The 18,639-nt window shown below is 48.1% G+C and overlaps 8 protein-coding genes across 8 annotated transcripts; 2 read left to right on the forward strand and 6 right to left on the reverse strand.

Moving 5' to 3' along the window:
• Positions 1–25: 25 nt before the first annotated feature.
• On the reverse strand, positions 26–2,967 carry GMORB2_4163 (DNA replication licensing factor MCM3; the record flags this gene model as incomplete). The annotated part of the gene is made up of 5 exons (XM_035466138.1): positions 26–39; positions 93–163; positions 210–224; positions 284–2,837; positions 2,895–2,967. 5 exons carry the CDS (start codon positions 2,965–2,967, stop codon positions 26–28), a joined length of 2,727 nt encoding a protein of 908 aa, XP_035323975.1.
• An 803-nt stretch (positions 2,968–3,770) lies between these two features.
• On the forward strand, positions 3,771–5,306 carry GMORB2_4164 (exocyst complex component 7; the record flags this gene model as incomplete). Its single annotated transcript, XM_035466139.1, has 1 exon — positions 3,771–5,306. The coding sequence occupies one exon, from the start codon at positions 3,771–3,773 to the stop codon at positions 5,304–5,306; it is 1,536 nt and encodes a 511-aa protein (XP_035323976.1).
• Positions 5,307–7,771: 2,465 nt separating this feature from the next.
• Positions 7,772–9,722, reverse strand: GMORB2_4165 (amino-acid N-acetyltransferase; the record flags this gene model as incomplete). The annotated part of the gene is made up of 2 exons (XM_035466140.1): positions 7,772–9,502; positions 9,606–9,722. 2 exons carry the CDS (start codon positions 9,720–9,722, stop codon positions 7,772–7,774), a joined length of 1,848 nt encoding a protein of 615 aa, XP_035323977.1.
• Positions 9,723–10,399: 677 nt separating this feature from the next.
• On the reverse strand, positions 10,400–12,285 carry GMORB2_4166 (Acetyltransferase (isoleucine patch superfamily); the record flags this gene model as incomplete). Its single annotated transcript, XM_035466141.1, has 3 exons — positions 10,400–10,688; positions 10,972–11,745; positions 11,810–12,285. 3 exons carry the CDS (start codon positions 12,283–12,285, stop codon positions 10,400–10,402), a joined length of 1,539 nt encoding a protein of 512 aa, XP_035323978.1.
• A 593-nt stretch (positions 12,286–12,878) lies between these two features.
• On the reverse strand, positions 12,879–13,345 carry GMORB2_4167 (Phosphopantetheine attachment site; the record flags this gene model as incomplete). Its single annotated transcript, XM_035466142.1, is given in 3 exon segments — positions 12,879–13,044; positions 13,168–13,266; positions 13,281–13,345. The coding sequence occupies 3 exon segments, from the start codon at positions 13,343–13,345 to the stop codon at positions 12,879–12,881; spliced, it is 330 nt and encodes a 109-aa protein (XP_035323979.1).
• Positions 13,346–13,352: 7 nt separating this feature from the next.
• Positions 13,353–14,087, reverse strand: GMORB2_4168 (Phosphopantetheine attachment site; the record flags this gene model as incomplete). Its single annotated transcript, XM_035466143.1, has 2 exons — positions 13,353–13,844; positions 13,893–14,087. 2 exons carry the CDS (start codon positions 14,085–14,087, stop codon positions 13,353–13,355), a joined length of 687 nt encoding a protein of 228 aa, XP_035323980.1.
• A 1,993-nt stretch (positions 14,088–16,080) lies between these two features.
• Positions 16,081–16,925, forward strand: GMORB2_4169 (tubulin-specific chaperone D; the record flags this gene model as incomplete). Its single annotated transcript, XM_035466144.1, has 3 exons — positions 16,081–16,103; positions 16,160–16,473; positions 16,540–16,925. 3 exons carry the CDS (start codon positions 16,081–16,083, stop codon positions 16,923–16,925), a joined length of 723 nt encoding a protein of 240 aa, XP_035323981.1.
• A 170-nt stretch (positions 16,926–17,095) lies between these two features.
• Positions 17,096–18,152, reverse strand: GMORB2_4170 (V-type H+-transporting ATPase subunit D; the record flags this gene model as incomplete). The annotated part of the gene is made up of 5 exons (XM_035466145.1): positions 17,096–17,251; positions 17,279–17,409; positions 17,459–17,823; positions 17,966–18,078; positions 18,138–18,152. The coding sequence occupies 5 exons, from the start codon at positions 18,150–18,152 to the stop codon at positions 17,096–17,098; spliced, it is 780 nt and encodes a 259-aa protein (XP_035323982.1).
• Between the last annotated feature and the right edge of the window lie 487 nt (positions 18,153–18,639).

Consider the following 18,639-nt stretch of genomic DNA (forward strand, 5'->3'; position numbering starts at 1 on the left):
AACAACACGGAATTATATCTGCCCGTTACATAGCGTTGCCTACATTGAACGGCTAGTAATATCTAGAAATGCACAAACTTGATTCATTATACCTGAGCTCCTAATGCCTTCTACATCATATACAAAGTAAGACCATTTCCTGACGCCAAACGTAGATTCATCACTGCAATCATCCAAGGTGTCTTGATCCTTATATCTTGTATACATACTCGCCATCCGCGAACCTGAAGCATAAATCGTTAGTTACATTAATTGAAGGAATGATTAGGAGAAGACAGCTTACATGATATGATTGGCTTCCTGAAGCTTCTTCAGAGCTTTCATAGCTTCAGTCTTATCGAAGTGGCCGCCGTTGCTACGGCCAACCTTGCTATTGACGGCTTCAAGAACAGCATCAACATGCGCCGAGTCATCCTCGAACAGGGTTGTGTTCATTAGCTGACCGAGCGCTGTCCTAAAAGTGGCCAAGCGTTGAGGTTCAATGGGGCTATCGTCGATAGCAAGGCCAGCAGTGCCGCTTGTAATACCGCCATCATCCTGTATGGCTTCTTGAGTCTGGCTAGGCAGCTGAGAAGCTGGGATCGATGAAGGAAAAGTAGTTTGCGAGTCAGACGCGGCGTTTGCTCGCCTGGAGGTGCGACGGGGAGTCATTGCATCCTCATTGTCATCATCCGGGAGTTCCAAGGCTTCATTAGCCCCATTCGTTCTGAGGGACGACGAAGGCCCTAATTGCGAGCGAGTTGTGGCACGTGTCGAACGGACCGATGCGTTTACTTCGCTTCGACTGTGGGCGCGAGATGCATTGTTGTCGTCGCTATCGTTATCATCATCGCTCTCCTCGCTCGAAGAAGCATATTCAGGGGCTTGCGTCTTTCTCCGCTTCTTACGGGACTTATCCTCGACAACTTCCTTGAAGAGCGCAAATCGTAAGATGCTTTCGGCTGCAAGAGCATCCCGTTCTTCCACTCTATTCGACAGACGCGATTTGGCGTGTGCCGTGGCAAGTCGGATAAGTGTCTCTAGCGTACGCACAGTTAGAGGGCTGGTGCGTCTCTGATTGCCCTCCATCTCATCATTTCGAAGACCAACATAAATCTCCGTGATTCGCTCCGAGGCCTCGGGAGTTAGGATAGGGTGAATTCTCGTCTTGGAGTATTGTATGTACTTCTTCATAAAGGGGATACTTAAGATCTCTGGTTTCTTATTCGAGCCACGACCAGATGTGACTGTCACACCCGCGTGGAGCATGGCGTCGAACTTCTCATAAACTTCGGTTGGGCCGGGGGTGTCGGTTTGGGAATTGGCTGAAACACCCAGAGATTGTGATGTCTGTTCCCGCACAGGAGCACCTTCCTCCGTACCAGCCTGCCGGTATCGGTGCATTCGCAGAACGTGTTCTGAAATCTGACGATCTCGCGTATCCTCTATATCATCCGTGACAACGAAGAGAAGATCGAAACGGGAGAGGAGAGAGTCCGGTAGTGCAATATTCTTGTGGGGATCCTTATGGGGGTCATATTGGCCGAAAATTGGATTGGCGGCAGCCACAACACTGCACCTGGCATTCAAAGAGGTGTGAATACCAGCTTTGGCAATCGTGACAGTTTGCTGTTCCATAACTTCGTGAATAGCGACCCTATCCACGTCGGACATCTTGTCAAATTCGTCTATACAAACGATTCCGCGGTCTGCCATCACCATGGCACCGGCCTCGAGACGTCGTTCTCCTGTTTCTTTATCCGAGGTGACGGCAGCAGTCAATCCAACACCAGAGGAGCCACGCCCGGTTGTTGCGATCGCTAGCGGAGCGGTGTTAAGCACAAATCGTAGAAGTTGAGACTTCGCAGTAGATGGGTCGCCGACCATGAGAATATTGATGTCGCCACGCAGGTGGGTTCCATTATCAAGGTTTTTTTCCATACCACCCAAGAGCATGAGAAGAATAGCCCTCTTGACATAGTCGTGGCCGTAAATGCTTGGGGCTAGTGACTGCGACAATAGATCAAGGAGGTTCTTCTTTTTGGCTATCTTGTTGATGTTTCGGATGTCAACGTCCGTGATCGTGGCCGTAGCAATACCGCCGCCTGATTTTGATGAGAGAAGGACGATATTGTTCGCAAGGATGACCGTTTTGAACAAGGCGCTGTTGTGACTTGTGTTTCTGTTTCCAAGGGTGCGGTAAATCCCCACAAGTTGGATTCGGTCACCGGGCTTCACCTTGTCGACAAGGTCATCGTCGAGGACAACATCTACACCACGTGGCAACTGTCCAGCCGGTGCTCGCTCGGGCATTTCTTGAATCGAGATAGTCTGGTGGTCCCGGTAGGTGCAGAAACCGTATTCAGTGGTTAAGGGATTGCCCTCGTCGTCTTCTCGGGGGTAGACACTGGAGGTAGTGACGCCGTTCGTCATTGTCTGATCCTGGTATTCGCGAAAGTGAAATTTGTCCTTCTTCTCGTTATAGTGAACGCTCTTCACCACCTTAGGGCGGATAAGGGAGCATCTTGTGACGATTCCCTCAATGGACACCATGTAGTTGAGATGCTGAGAAGAGAGCGTGCGAGGATTGCAGGAGTTGAGACCAAAGCTTCCTGCCCAAGCACAATAATACATTGTGTCTCGTGCTGTCTGGTCAGGGCGTGCTTGAGGGATGGTCTCGACAATCTTTTTCAACGCATGATCGAAGGCCATGGTGTAGTCGAAAGGCTCAAAAAGGACACCTTGAGCAAGTTCAGGGCTGTGATTTCGCACATGGTCGAGGTTGACAGTCAAACGTCGTTGGTTCTTCTGCAGCATCAATATGATTTCCGATCTGTAGCTGCGAGCATGAGGATCGTCTAGTCATCAAGATGTTAGTATGTATCTCATCAGCTAATCGTGGTAGTGCAGCGTACTGGGATCTAAGAATTCTTCGGCCTGGCGAATGCGATCTCGCACACCTTCATCTTGAAGGATGAAAGGATCCATGGCTGGTTCTCGTTGAATGGGCGGCTTGCCTACTGCGGAATGTGTGGTGATGCTCGCGCAGGGAAAGAAGATGCACTGAGCGTAGGAAATCGAGGGGTATTATTAAGAGGTCAGGAAGGGAGAACGACGCGCCGACGCGTTTCGTGCACAACACGCGTAAAGTAGTTACTTACATAATAATTTGTGGACAAACCCCACCCCCTTCAGGTATCACCATGGATGGTCCCCAGTACACCTCGAGTTCACTATTTGCTTGCATTCATCGTCAATCCTGCGTCTTCTCAAGGAAGAAGATTTCTTTTGCCTGCGTCGGCACTTCTTAGATCTTACATCTTGCGGCTTAGATTTTGAATCTTGCTCTCGTTTAAGTCGATTTCGGCGTCATGGCGGTAGGCAAGGGCAGCCAGGCTGTTGACGAGGAGGCCAGAGCTGAAGTTGATGTCCTCAACTCCCGCCTAGAAAAGACAACGCAGTTGACCAAGAAGATTCAAGCAAGCCTTGGCCGCTTGGAGTCTACTGGCCAAAGTGTTCGTGATGTCGCGGGTCCCCTCAATGGAGAGACTAGGAACCTCCAAATCCTTGGCAACAGTTCGTGTACCCCAGTGTGACGTATGAAATGAGGCAGGCACGCTGACCCTCACCATCATGTAGATGTTGATGCGGTTCTTGCTGCCATCGACCGTCTACGCCAGCCAGGTGACAGTAAAAACGACGAAGAGGCAATCATCCGCTCTGGGCCTGACAAGGCTGGTTTGCCAAACTACCTGGCCTCCATCAAACGACTCAACAAATCATATAGTGACATGCAGACATCGAATCTGCGCGCCAACCAGCGCACCATGGCTGACTTGGGACGTCTGATAAGTTCAGGCAATACTCAACTTGAGGGTCATTTTGACAAACTTCTCAGAGGGGAGACACCACGCTCTATTGAGCCACTTCACTATATCACCAAGGACAAGCCGTTTCCCGTCCTCTCCCAGGATAAAGTCGCGCGGCTCGGGCTTGTTTATTCCCATGTTGTCGCAAACAGACAACAAGGCAGTTCAGAATCGCCTGTCGCCAGACTGTATGCAGATATACGTGGTCCCTACCTAGCCTCGTCGTTAGTGAATCTGGCAGCTGCAAGTGTCAATACGGCAAAGAAGAAAAACCCCGGTGCTATATATCGCGCAGGAACAAACGGAATCGGTACTTATGCGCAGGCTATGGAGGGTATACTCGTGTCCGAGTATGACAATATCTGTAGCATTTTCACACGCGACGACTGGGGCTCAGTATTCCAATCAACTTGTCAGCCAGCCCTCGCTGAGTTCGCAAGAACACTGCGCGAGCTCAATTCTCATATCAAAGCTCATCTCCCAACCGACTGTTATCTCGCATATGAGATAACCGAGATCGTCTCAGGTCTGTCGGGGCAACTCGAGACACGAACAGGAGAGCTCAAAGGCTCCTTGGCGGCTGCTCTGAAACCTGTGCGAGAAACCGCGAAACTGTCTCTTGCAGAGTTAATTGAGGAAACAAAGCGCAAGGTTAACGGGATTCAGTCTCTCCCTCTAGATGGAGCTCCATCGCCAATCGTGGCCGAGACAATGCGCCGTTTGCAAGTTATGGTGGAGTTTCTTCGGCCCATATCTAGCATTATGATTTCCTTGGGCGATGGCGGCTGGAAATCTGCCTCTGCAAGCAGTCGGCCGTCTGATGCAATCCCAAGCCTAGCCTCGTTCGACATTGGCGCTGATGGCAAAGATATATTCTCACATTATTGCCTTGATACTGTGGAGATACTTCTGTCTTCCTTGGAGCAACGTGGTCGCCTGATGTTAAAGGGAAAATCCGCTGTGGGTGTCTTCTTGGCAAACAGCATTGCCATAATCGACCGAATGATTGTCGACTCTGAATTGTCACCTTTACTTGCTTCACGCATTGACATGTTGGACCAATGGCGAAAGAAGGCGACTGCATTGTATACCGACATTTGCAAAGACCTTTCCATCTACCTCTTTGACACAATTCACACAAACCGAACGCAGCGACCAACATCTGGACCAGCGGACTCTGCTTCTGTGGTCAAAGGCTTGAGCAGTAAAGACAAGGACAAGATCAAGGAGAAGTTCACTCAATTTAACAACGCCTTTGATGACATGGTTTCAAAGCACAAATCGTACAACATGGAGAGGGAAGTCCGTTCCATGTTCGGAGAGGATATACGCCGAAAGCTGCTACCACTCTATGAACGATTTTGGGACCGTTATCATGAAATTGACAAGGGCAAGGGAAAATACGTCAAGTACGACAAATCGTCTATCGCCAACGTTTTTGTTAGCCTCGCATCATGATCTCTTGTATATAATATAGTCTTGTATATAGTGGGGACCTGGCAATGGTTTTTTTTTTTTTTCAACCAAGCTAGAATGCATTGTAAATAAAATAGTACATACCCTTTGTCGATCGTACAAGTTGGTCTTTGTCATATTTACAGAGAGGTTACTCTAAGAAAAGTAAAGTTCTTCTCGACCTCTATGGCCCTCAACAAAACAAATATTCATTCATCCATCCATTAAGCCTTTACATGTAACAAATGCTCCCATAAGCGTAAAAAAAGTGACAGGCTAGAAGACTTGTGTGTATAGTGGCGCAAAAAGAACTAGTATATTTATATCGGTCAGCCTTAGCAGGTTATAGAGACACCATATCAGAATAGTTCTACTAGTTACTATAAGAACTACGACAATCAGGTAATAAAACTCACTGCGCATGGAAATGAATGGACAGAACGAAGACCACATGTGGCAATATTTATATAATCAAATGCTGTTTGTCATGAAAAGGGAGGCCTGATAATAACGTCTTTCCGTAATAATTCATACAAAACTTGCCATTCAAATGTCTTCCTGACAAATTGTTTTCAAAGGGGCATAAACCTTTTGCTAACGCCATATTTGATTTATATACGGGATGTTCAAATACCATATCCAATATGATTTCAAGAATTATATTATGAATTTGTATAGTATATTAATATAATAATAATCCCTCGCATTTTTTTCAAGTAGCTAAATTATACTATATATTATAAAAGGGTTGAAAAGGGGCTTCGAAGCTACGATAACAGTACAATTTGAAACATATTTACGCAGGAGTTATGCGCTTTACTCTAAATGAAAAAAAATGAGTGCATATCAAATATTCATTCCCCGAACTCTTAGCAATCATATGAAATCTGCCAAGCAACTATTATGGTTCTATTTTATATGTATATGATAAATATATCAAAGGTTTTGAATAGTTTTTGATTTTAGTCTTATGTGGGTACTTGGTGTATTCCATATTCAAAGTTAAAAAGCCCTTCGTGTATGTTTGAATCATTGTTTAGGAATTGAAATACCCAAAATGTTGTTATATAGCCAGCCCATTGGTCTGCGAGTTTTATATGTTTTGAAGACCATTATTAATGAAATGTCCGGCAAACATTCCATACACTCCTCTATTGCAAAAGTAGATATTGATTGTTTGATTGTATATAACTCAGTATTTGGTATCAATCCTACATCGTGCCTTCTGTATGTCAGTTCCCTTGGAATTTAATTTGCGCCCTTTGCCCATATGTGGGACGCTCCGGCGTTAAAATAAACAAACAACCCAGGAATCTAATATGGGAAAAAACCATCATAGGTGTACACTCATTCTGCGAAAAAAAAAAGTTCTTTTCCTTGGGCACTCCCAGCCTCATCGTGCCAACAAATATAAACACACCGTTTTGACGCCTGCTGCAATGGTAATCAAGATCGTTACGTCGTATTCGTTATAGCTTAGCTAGGTAGGTCTTTACTCTATCTATTCATTGGCTCTACTTTGGTAGCAAATGTACGATATATTACGAATGATGTGCCATGCGTCCGGCGTTGTGTTTTAGGCCGTTGGCGGGAGCATGGAGCCAAACGTCACCTATAGACAGGCCAAGCATATTTTACCGCGACCGTTTTATGCCGAGAGCGCCCTAATCCTCCTCTTGATGGGGCGTTCGCGATGTTCTCCCGAGGAGGATCAGCTGGCGCCCTTATTTCACTTTTGTGCTGCCTATGAAGCTGTCCTCAAGACGCCGTGGAATGAGTGGCTATTCTAACAGCGAGGAAAGTGCCCTGGGTTTAGGGTTGGCTGCTTTGCTCCCAGACCTCTTTCATGGAAGGTCTGTACAGCCTGGACTTACTGGAGAAGCAGCAGGCTAGAGTTAAGGACAAGTGGCGGATATCCAGGTAAAGGCGGCCTGACAGTGACCTGTAGAATACCGCTGCAATAGGAAGAAAGAGGAGCTACTACGTAGACTGTCAGATTGTCTTTTTATCTATATCTCGATGGTAAGAATTTACTGTCCTTGGAAATCGGCCGAATATTTTGTGATATTAGCTCTAGGGTACCTGAACTTGGTCTGTAGGTATTATCACTGGACGAATATTCATGGGAGACCAAGGTGCGGCAGGCATCCATACTAATTCCGTTAGACAAGAAGGTCTTGGGTAACACGTAGCTCTCTGTAAGCAGAGCAGAAGGGTAAGGCTGCCTGCTAACTCGGAGGCAATGGAAGAGAGGTCCCCCGAAAGAACTTTCAGCCCGATGCGTCAGTCTATAAAAAAGACTAAATACAGTTCAATTATATGATATTTCCTCATCTATTGCTGAGGGCTGAGCCAGCGGCTGTATCAGGGGTTCACTGTCTGCCAGTCACATTTTGATCAATAGTGCATAGCATGTTATCAAGTGGATGGGGCAGATATCCATATTTTCTTCTAGGTCTACTATTTGCTTATTTATTGTCTGACCAGGAAGGCTTGATCGTGCGGCAAACGGACTCGTAGTCGCGCAGGGTCTGGCCGCGTGTATCTAGCCCAGGTGTAGTCCAAAACATTGTCCATTTACTGTCCTCCAACTTGGTTGTTCCGAGGGACCGTTCGAAGTACCACTTGTTGACGGGATTGTCTTTGCGGCTTCTCCAACAAACCCCCTCGGGGAAACAATCGTTGACCATGGCTGTGAAGACAATGTCTGCAACGCCACCAGCCCCTTGCCGGCTTTTCAAGACGGCAAACTTGTCGAGATAAGGTACAAGGCGACCTTGCTTATATGCCGTCTCCCGATCAAGACCGTCCGGGCATTCCCAGGTCAGAATGGCACCTCCCTCATATTCTCCAGCGACAATAATTCCAGCCAGGTTTTCATTGACTCTTTCTAAATAATCCTCCATGTCAAGCTTGCGGCTGAAGGAGTCTTCGATAAGATGGCACAGCCGTGGAAGGTCGATGCATCTATCCGTGAGACGCAGGCGTGGTCCTCCAGGAAGCGGCGGCGACCAGGCTTTGGTTCGGATATCAGGATAGATGGTCAAGGGCATGCCACGCTTAATGAGAGTGGCAGCTGATGAAGGACCTGTTGCCCTCCCGTCGTAGTCACTGCCTTGTATTCTCTGAAACGGAAGAGACGATGAATACACAGGCCTGTCCGTCAACAGGTTGTGAAGTAAGGGATTTCGTTTTTGCCTGGTTTTGACCATGCCATCAATTCCAAATTGAGGTGTCCAAGAGTTTTGAGTCGAAGCTGAAGCTGAATTTGAGCTCACTGCAGCAAATGGGGTGGTGAGGAGAACAGAAGACGAAGAGGGAAGTATCGACAAGACCTCTTTGGCGAGGTTGAGGTTTGACGCATGAATTGTCGCCCAAACCCCACCCTCTTCCTTCTGCACTAGCGGAGAACCCTCTGGGCCCATAAGATGTGCCATGAGCGTATCGTATTCCTGTTGAAGATTAACGAACCGGTGGGATGCCCCAGGGTGTCCAGGTACTGGTGTCCCCCCAAGAGGATCTAGAAGAATGATTCTCTCAACCGAAGCAAACTTTTCAGACCTCTCAACGCCGTCACCTTCGACCACGGCATTTTCACTGCCAGTAGCCTTGAACTGCAGCCCGACCAGATACTTTGCCAAATTCAAGACAAGCCGGTCTGCGTTGGCGGGTTGAGGAACAGAAAGCCCTTCGGTAGAGACGAGCGATGGTATCACTGGAATAATGCCCTGTTGTATGGAGTTCTTCAGCCGGTCCGTGTCGTCGATGAGCATCTGGTCGTCAACGACAGACAGCGGCGACAAAGAAGAGGGTTCATAACCCACGACAACGTCTCGAAGGAGTCTACATCCAGGTTTGGAGAAGAAGTCTAGAGCCTCGCACAGCCTTAAAGACTGATCTTCAAACAACTGGCGCGACTCATTAAGGCCACAATCCAATATCACGACGCTGAGGAGCCCCAGCACTCTGAGCTGGACCAAGGTCTTGGCGATGCCCATCACGGTGTCTTGGTCCAGATGTTGAGGGCACCGTAATTTGACGATGGCCACATGCACCGGGCTCTTGGAAGCAGTTGTGCTTTCTTGAATCGAGGGAGCCTCGACTGTCCTGGACATTGACTTTCTGGGGGTATATTTCTGAAGATAGCCTTTTGCGTCACGTTTGGTAGCAGAGACCTCAAGCACAGACAAGAATGTGTCCTGGTAAAAACAGTAAGCAACAAATTCAGTTAAAGCATACGGTTTAAGATGTACACATATGTATTGAATTTGCCTGTGTATATTTGATCAGGGGATGTCTCACGATATCCAAAGCTCGCTGCTTGGGTCGTACACCTGATGGTGAAGAGAGGTGCCTGCAACCCATGGATACTGGCCTCAGGATCGATCGGCACGCTTGAGGCAGGCCTGTTCGTGGCATGATGGGGAAATTTTGTTGAAGGGGACTCGGAGACGAAAGGTTGTACAATGAGCCTCTGCGAGAGCGAATTGTACATAGGACCATATAGCTGCGGTTAGATATTTTGCTCTGGGCTGCACTCCAACACATTGTGGAGGCGGTGACACATTGCCGCCGCTTCGGCACAGCACTGTCAGATCGGCAGGATGGCCTGCGTCTGACTTTCCACGGGCCCAATAGAGATGCGTATATTTATAAGAAGGGATATGGAGTAGTCCGGACCTAGTGAGACAGAACCGGGGAATGATGTATTGTTGATCGCCGATGATGTTTATGTTGTTGGTGCATGCGTTGTTTGGGGTTCCCGGTACCTAAACGGCAGCAACCAACAGGGAAAAAAAGTACGCAACATGAGCTTCTGTAGGGCTGCCGATACTCCGTATTAATATTACTATTGCCGCTTTAAAGCCATGCCTCGGGCCAAGTTAACCATAACCTGGGAAAAATCAATGCTATTTATTATATGTCGTTGTAAACTCTACATTAATACTTATTTATCCTAATTAGAATCAAATATATAATCTTTCCGTTTAGGCATAAGAAAAAAAGGCCAGTAAGAAAATACTAAAAAGAAGGAAATACACCCGTTTTAAAGAGAGTCATGCAAATCCGCCTCATCGAGTCAACATGTGACTAATCTAATTTTTGACTCGCGAGCCAGTACACCTCTCGGCGGGCCACCCCTGCATCGTCCACTTCTCCTCGACGGTATCGCCTCCCATGATGAGTGTGTGCTCAAGCAAGCAGCTGTCATTATTCATCCTGGCACCGCTGAGGAGTCGGCTGGGCCTGCCATTAGAAAAGAGCGCACAGTTGTCTCCAATATCGGCTCCAAGTGCTTTGAAGTACAATACAACCCAATGGTTTCCGATCAAGAGACCTAGGATGCCCTGGCCACCGTAGCAGTTTCGACGAAGCTTCTCGATGCTGAGAAAGAGCTGTCAGCGTTGGCAGTACGGCGACTTATCCCAGATATAATTTACAACTCTCCGTCGGTCCAGGAGCGCCCACTTCGCAGTGATGACAATCGCTGGTGCAAGGATGGTTTCAATTGTTGTCAAGATGGCAATGAGAACACATCATCAAGTAAACCGTCAAGACGTCCCGCCATAGGCCGATTCTTTCGGGCATACATCGGTTGAAAATAACGTTCACAATCTGGACTACCGAAATGTTTGGCACGTTCTAGTAAAAGCTCGTGAGGACCGACATAAACGCCGAGTAACCGAAGATGGCCCAGGGGCCCATGACATGGTAGGGTGCCTGCTTCATGTAGAAGACATGTCCGAACGGCGAGGTTGAGTTGCTCTCAGAAGTGGAAGACATGTCCAAAGACACTCTCTGCTTCTCCGGCGTCTTCGGGTCCAAGCGGTTCTTCTCACGTTCCACGGTGCCACCGGTTGATAAGCAGACAGCGTCGCCGCCCTTGGAGCCAATGTATGTCCCGTATGCGTCGTAAGATTTTCCTCGGTGTGTTGCTGTACCGGATCCCATGATGGCACCTTCACCTATGCTTACGCCAGGAAGCAGGCAAACACGGTCCGCAGTCATTGCACCATCTCCAATCTTGACCTGTTCGGACCAATATCCATCAGAGGTGATCAGGTGCGACCTCGAGCCGAACACCACGTCGTTTCCGATATCCAAAAGGTGATAGTATCTAATGGCGGGACCAGTGCCTAGCCAGTAGACTCGCCTGCCAACCTTACCAACAAGCATTCGAACAGCTGTAGATGTTGCTTCGTAGTGCTGACCGAACAGTTCGGTCATGGAGTGAAGACGAGGGGCCGGGAGCAGTGTCTCGATGAGACCTGCTAGCCAGGTATTAACGGTTCCCATGGACTTGCTTGATCCTCGGGGAAGATCCTCAAAGATGAGATCCAGGATAAACTTGATGACAATCATAAAACCGAAGAAAATATATGGCGCACAAAAAGTCCCCAGAATGAGAGAGAAGTAGTGGTACACAATTCGCGTATCGTTGCTGAACCACGCCACGATACAACGAAGAGAGATATCCCGCTCCACGGGCTTGTCAATAACCATACCCAAGAGACCGAGCATCCAGGGAACGAGAGAGGAACCACGTGGCAACACCAAGCGGGCAAGTAAACAGGAGCGTGAGTAGCCAATGAGGCTTGGCTGCTGCGGAAGACGCCAGGTCACGGTTGTTCTCGTCAGCATCCCCAAGTTCCCAATTGGAGGTGTTGGGACCGATGCAGGTGTTGGGTAGCACTTCCGTTCCGGCAGCGACGATGGAGGCAACACTGACGAGGGCATTCTCGCCGATGACGATGCGCCCCAGGTACATGGATATATTGCCTTCAGCAGCGAATGGTCGGCAGACGCACTTATCGAGTGCTGCTCCGTCCCGGATATCCAAAAGGTCACATTCGCCTAAAGAGACACGATTCAGCTTGACTCCTTTTCCGATCTTGGCTTCCATGAGGCGAAGGTACAGCTTCTCGGTGGTCTCATTCAAGTCAAAGATTCCCTTTCCACAGACGCTCTCGATCTTTTGCATCAGCCACCATCGGGTGTGGTACTAACCCCACATAGGGTAGAGTCCCTCACGATGGCCCATTTGGATATGATTGCAACGAACGATACGACACAGCGGGCGATTTCACGCCCAAAAAAGACGGACAGGGTGAGGTTGTAACCTTCCAATCCACAGCTCAGCTGTATGCTAACTCTGGGCCAAGGTGAAGAAAGTGAGGAAGGCCGTCCACTGGAGCGCACGGCGCATCGGGTAGAGGATGGCGATGGGGAAGGGTTGTAGAGCCATCTCTCCACAACTCTGGGCTCAACACGGTTGTCAGACCAGTCCAGAACTGTAAGCTCAGGACCGGTGTTTATACCGGAAGTGCCTTCATGGTCGAGTCGGTAGTCAAGATGCGGAGTTGAGATTGGCATAACCTAAGTGACCTATCAGCTGACCACTACTATAATTTGTTGACCAAATGCATCTTGTAATTACTTACTCGATCATACCATAACTGGGAAGAACAACACAGTTGAAAGTGTTCCGCAGGTGGCACGCGAGTGACGGCAGCAGGCCACCAGTGGCATTGCAGACCAGCCGCACCCTGCTCTTTTTTAAAGCTTCGGGTCGAGCTAGCCCTCGCTCAGGATGACAGAGTGCATAGAAAGCGAGGCATAGTACCAGGTAGGATTGAGGCTCTCCACGACGTCCCAGAATGTGGTGGGGTCGAAGGCTGAGCAGCGCACCGTCATGCCGCTCGAGAATATCGGTGCAAAGATGTTCCTAATAAGTCCTCCACTATATATACGCAGTGTCAACAAATATTAATATGTGTTGGACCCACACGACTCTGAGCCTGAGTTGACTGTCGTAGGGGGGTGAAACTTACACATGAAATAACGGCATCATATTCAAGCACACGTCGTTTTAGTGAGGCCCCATGATACGGCCACGAAGGCAATTCCAAAAATGATCGAATGTATTGTGAGTGGCACGGTATTCTTTGACCCGGAAGTTCCGCTGGTAAACAGGACTAGTGCAATATCATCGGCGGTGTTTGGTTGTCTGTAGCCCTTGATGTCTGGTAATGCTTGTCCATCATGAGTCTAAAGGCTGATGTTGTCGCGTCCATCCCAGTTGACGAAGATGACATTGACCTTGGAAAAAGTCGTCCAAGCTCCCAGCTCAAGCTTATCGCAGTAGTCTGGCGTAGTGAGGATAAAGCTGGACTTTGACTGTCTGATGTCAGCCTGGAACTGCTCTGGGCCTACCGCTGGGTTGATTGGGGCCGAAGTATAGTAGGTTGTAGTGGCGATACAGGTCGCTTCCAGAAAGGGGCCGTTAGGAAGGGCGATGGCAACTTTAGGTGTCGAGTTGTTTTCAACCGGGAGGCGGAAGTTCTTGACGTACTCCCTCAAACCGCGGTGAGAGATGTACTTATCGGGTTGGGTCGTGCGCAGGGCAGGTTGGGCATCGTCAATGAGAAAGTCTGAGAAGGCAGTGTAAGACTTCTTGGCGAGCTCGCTGGTAGACTTGACGAAAACTGCTACCTCCCCTTCTGACCTGGATTTGGAATCATCCGGAAGGTATTGGAGAAGCTTCGTGTGGCATAGAAGAAGCTCGAAAACGGGTCAGCTTCCGGGCACCTCAGTAAGGAAACCATGAAGGAGTTTCAGGGGTAGATGTGAGGGCTCAAGGGGGGCTGGGATAGATCTCAGGAGTAATGCCTTATCAATCATAGGGTCAATAGACTGGATGCTTTGTTTAACCTCCAGCTCTGGGGAGGTATAAAACTTCGTCCAGAAGCCGGATAGTCTTCGAATTTGAGAATGAGTGTTCATGATGACGCAAAATCAGTCCCAACCCTTCCAAGACTGGGTTAGACATCTATGAAGAACAACTGAAGACTCGAAGTCTCCCGGGGAGGGGGGAGGCAAGGATATATCTATTATTTTGGATGGCATTATACATGTACTCGTACGGCCCCATTGGAATCCCTTTGGTCTCTTATTTACGGACTAAAGACAGCAATAGTAGCATCATAGGGGAATGGATGGGGCTATCTCGTCTGGACTTCCACTCAAGATGCGATGTCGGTGAAATCTGGACTGTGAGAATCAAGTACCGACCTTTATATCACATGTACTGCTCCATGTACGCATATATTGATCCACGACGTAATTTCTAGATGGTAATGTCTGCACAAACTGCGCACTAGTAGGATAACACGACGTCGTAGAAGAGTGGCAGGCTACATGTATCGTGAAGATCTACGGGATTTTAGTCTAGAGGTTCCGCATGTGCCGTCCGGCGGGTTCCTGATTGCCCACGTGCCCTGAGAGGAGTTGACGATGAGCAAAAGTAGTGAGCAGCGGGTACTAGTTTCGATTATACAACGAGTAATGGCAACACCACCGAGCTCAAAACTGCTGTTATTGCACATTCGTATCTACGAGTACGGAGCAATTTCTGTATTCGAATATTTAAGTGTAAATCATGTACTTGTAAGATGGTCTCAGCGCTACTCGCATTTCATCACAGGAGGTTGAAGGGAAAGCGTCGCGAAGATCTACGGGGCAGTGACCCAGAGGTCCTGGTATAATATTACTCTCTCTATGTGTATTTGTAAGTAAAATGAATCTTACCTCTTGTCTTCCTATCTTTGCATGCCCCTCATCACAATCTTTAGTATGTTACATGTAACATAGCCAATTTGCCTGTATTAGACGAATCGCATGAGTGAAAACCACGACATGCATGTTTCCGTTCTGTGCAATACTCTTCTCGCCGGCTGACTCGACCTTCGCACATTCATTTCTCTGCTTTAGAATGCTCAGACCGGTACATGTATGGCAAAGAGTTACGTGCTTCTGCAGATTCCAGTCGTTGTTCTGTTTCCATTGTATTCTTTCTCCACCCACAGCTTACGGGAATAATAACGGCGTTGGACATGGATGAAATCGACACGGCCGAATATGCTGCTAATGTATAGTGTATGTATACCAGATGCCGAGCTATTAGCAAACCTAGGGAGCCAATCTCATGCCGGGCAGAGCCGATGGTATTGCTAGAGGCCTGGACATAAGTGCCGAATTGGAGCTCCTGGCGATGGGCAAACATAATCGCATTTGGGGGTTTGAAATGTACCCTACGCATGCTCTTCAAAAAAAAAAAATGTTATAAATGTAGAAGTGAATGGACCCTCTTAAAGTATTCGCGGACTTTGTGTCTACTCAGAAATTTTGAAGAAAAGAAACTCTATTCGGTTTTCTAATATACTGACAACATTATCAGTTAACGATATTGATCATCTATCTGTATGTTCATTTTTAATACTGGACACATATTCCATGAAATATATTCTTGTACATACCTCTCTACCCTACCAATGTATATGAGTTAGATGTTGGTCTCATGCAGCAGGAAAGGTGAAAGAAGACTAAAATAAGGCAATAGCTAAAGTTTAATAGGTAATTTTTACAAAATCCAAAAGTCGATAATAACCTTCGCGTTCTAATATCCAGCATGATAGTAAAAAAGATGAAGCGCCGGATTTCATTATAGGGTGCGCAGCGGCATAGATGTAATCGTTAACAGTTAACAGGGCAGCATTATTACATAATCGTCATTACCGCGTTAGAGTAAGAGTCCCCGATACAGACATATCCGTAGATGGCATTAATTACATAATTAGATGAAAGCGCGAAGCCTGTCCAGTCCGCTACTGGAGTTTCCAAACGCCATAACTCGACAACATTGCATCGCAAAATACGAAATACAGTTGCACGTACTCGTTCAGAGAGAAACAAACATCGCCAAAGAAAGACTCTCAACATGGAATCATCGCCAATCACCACGTGCGTGTCATTGCACTCCGACACGCTACGTGAGGCAGCTGGCTGACTGGGAATAGTGTCTACGTCCAAAATCTAGAGGAACGCGTCAAGATCGAAACCCTCGTCGAGTCCTTGCGGGCTATATTCTCCGAGTTTGGAAATGTTGTTGAAATCGTGGCCAAGAAGAACCTGAAGTCGAAAGGACAGGCCTTTGTTGTATTCGACAACGCACAGAGCGCCCAGAACGCCGTTGAGGAAACCCACGGATTCTCACTGTTCGATAAGCCCATGCGTGTCGCGATGGCACGGACAAGGAGCGACAAGACGGTAGAGATGAATGGAAGCGAACAGGATCTTGAGGCCCATAAACAGCATCGTCAAGCAGAGAAAGGTGAGGAGATATCTTTCTGTGTCGTAATTTACCTCCATGGCTGTGAAATACTGACATACATTATAGAAAAGAAGAAGGCATTCGAAGCCAGCGAGGAGCAGAAACAACTCAAACGGGGAGCCGGGGCCGCTGGCGACAGGGGAAACAAGGCAGTTCGCTCATCTGGTCTCAAATCAACCAGCATAGCGGCATCTTCCGTTGTGCCAGACGAGTACTTGCCTCCGAACAAGATTCTGTTTCTGCAGAACTTCCCAGACGAATACGATGCGGAGGCGCTTACGTCTGTATTTGGTCGTTTTGATGGCTTCCGCGAAGTCAGACTGGTACCAGGACGACGTGGAATTGCCTTTGTTGAGTATGATTCTGAACAAGGAGCTATTTCTGCCAAGGAGAGCACTGGCGGGATGTCTTTGGGAGACAAGACGATCAAGGTTACCTACCAGCGCCAATAAACACTAACAGCAGTAGCTTTCATCCTCTAAGACTACTAAGACATTGGAATCTGAAACTGATATGGAACTCATGGAACCGTCGTAGTTGTAGTAATAAAACAAACATTCATTTGCCCCAACTGAGTACAACGTAGGAAACACGACAGAAAAGACACGAGTATAGCCAAAATCTAGAAAATCACATCCTCGTCCTCATCGGCAGCAAGGGCATCGGCAGGTTCTTCTTCCTGCTTCTGGGCGCCGCCTTCTTTCTGTGCCAAGGCCTCCCTCTTTGCCTTAAATTCCGCATCGGCAGCTGCAGTGTCGCGCTGCTTTTTGTTCGAAACCTATGTTTCGGTTAGCTCCTATCCAACATATGAGAGCGTTTGCCATCTTGCCTTCTTCAACCTGTAAAACTCCTCACGGTCGAGCTCATCGAGTTCCGAGTTGATGTACTTGATGGTATTCTCCGTTCGGGGAATGATAACGTGCTCAATGGCATTCACTGTAACAGTCAGCTCGAGTCCAAATGCTTTCACCAAAGAAATACATACCACGCCTGTTGACAACCTTGATAACGTCATCCAAGATGACGAAGGCTGTCTGAAGACTTGCTAGTTCGACGAGCGCTTCAACTGCACGAGCATACGTCTCTCGGCACCGTTGGACCTGCTGTCCACCCTTACCCAGACCCGTCAACCCAAAATCATTGTTTCCCTCTGTCAAGTAACTTTCAAATGCCGGCAGAAGCACGCCAGAGACGTTGTCCTGCTTCGCCCGGAGGCGGAAACGGGCAGCCTTTGCCGACTCCTGCACTTGGTAGCCAATATCGCCGCCAACGGCATAGGTCACCTCAGCCAGCGAAAACGATGCGATCTGCATCACCCGGCCCATCTTCCGTTTCGCCTCGTCGATCCGCCTCGTAATCTCTGTAGGAATAAGAGTCAGTTTCGTGGTAGTCGTATAATCAATGTGTCAAGGCGAGTCGAACCTCGGAAGCGCCTAGTCGCAAACGTGTTGTTAGCTTCCCGGACATCTAGATCCTTCCGATCTTGACCTACTTTGTAAGGGCTTCACTCTTTCTCTTGAGCAAGCTGTGCCCAATCTCTGCACCCTTAAGTTTCGCCTTCATGATTCCCAGCGATTGCCGGGTGGGAAAGACGGCCTCTCGATCCTATGCAACCAGAATTAGCTGAAGCCCGCACGTACGGGATCGTAATTGAACGTGCATACCGCAGCGCCAGACATGATGGGCGAAAAAGTTGGCGAACAGTGGTCGGGGCAGGCAGATGTATGGTTATTTCCTAATAGCCCAAGGTATGTAAAAAAGTGACCGTCGGCTGTTTAGATTTATAAAGGGTGTTCGAGGTGCGTATCCGTAGCTCTGCCCCCGTGTGTCAGTGCAATGACGGAGTCGCCAGTGAGTGGATCCAGGTACACTAAACATCGGATCCGGAGTTTCGCCGTACAGGCTTTGGAGTTTATCATTATATCGAGTCGCTGTGGCTAATTGCCGTCCTATCGCTGTATCGGGATTTTTGTCACGTCGTCTTCCTACATCTACGTCTGCCCTGCGCGTGGAAACAGCTCGACCCGGGACAGCTTTTCCGCCAGCTGCTGTACGTCAGATCATCCCCGATCATCCGTCATCGAACGACGAAAGTTCCCTGGATTCCTCTCAAGCGTCAGCTTGTTCAGGAAGACAGGTGAGCTCTGCACAAGGAAATTTAACGGC

This window comes from Geosmithia morbida (genome assembly GCF_012550715.1).
Source record: "Geosmithia morbida isolate 1262 chromosome Unknown scaffold_2, whole genome shotgun sequence".
Lineage (NCBI taxonomy): Eukaryota > Fungi > Ascomycota > Sordariomycetes > Hypocreales > Bionectriaceae > Geosmithia > Geosmithia morbida.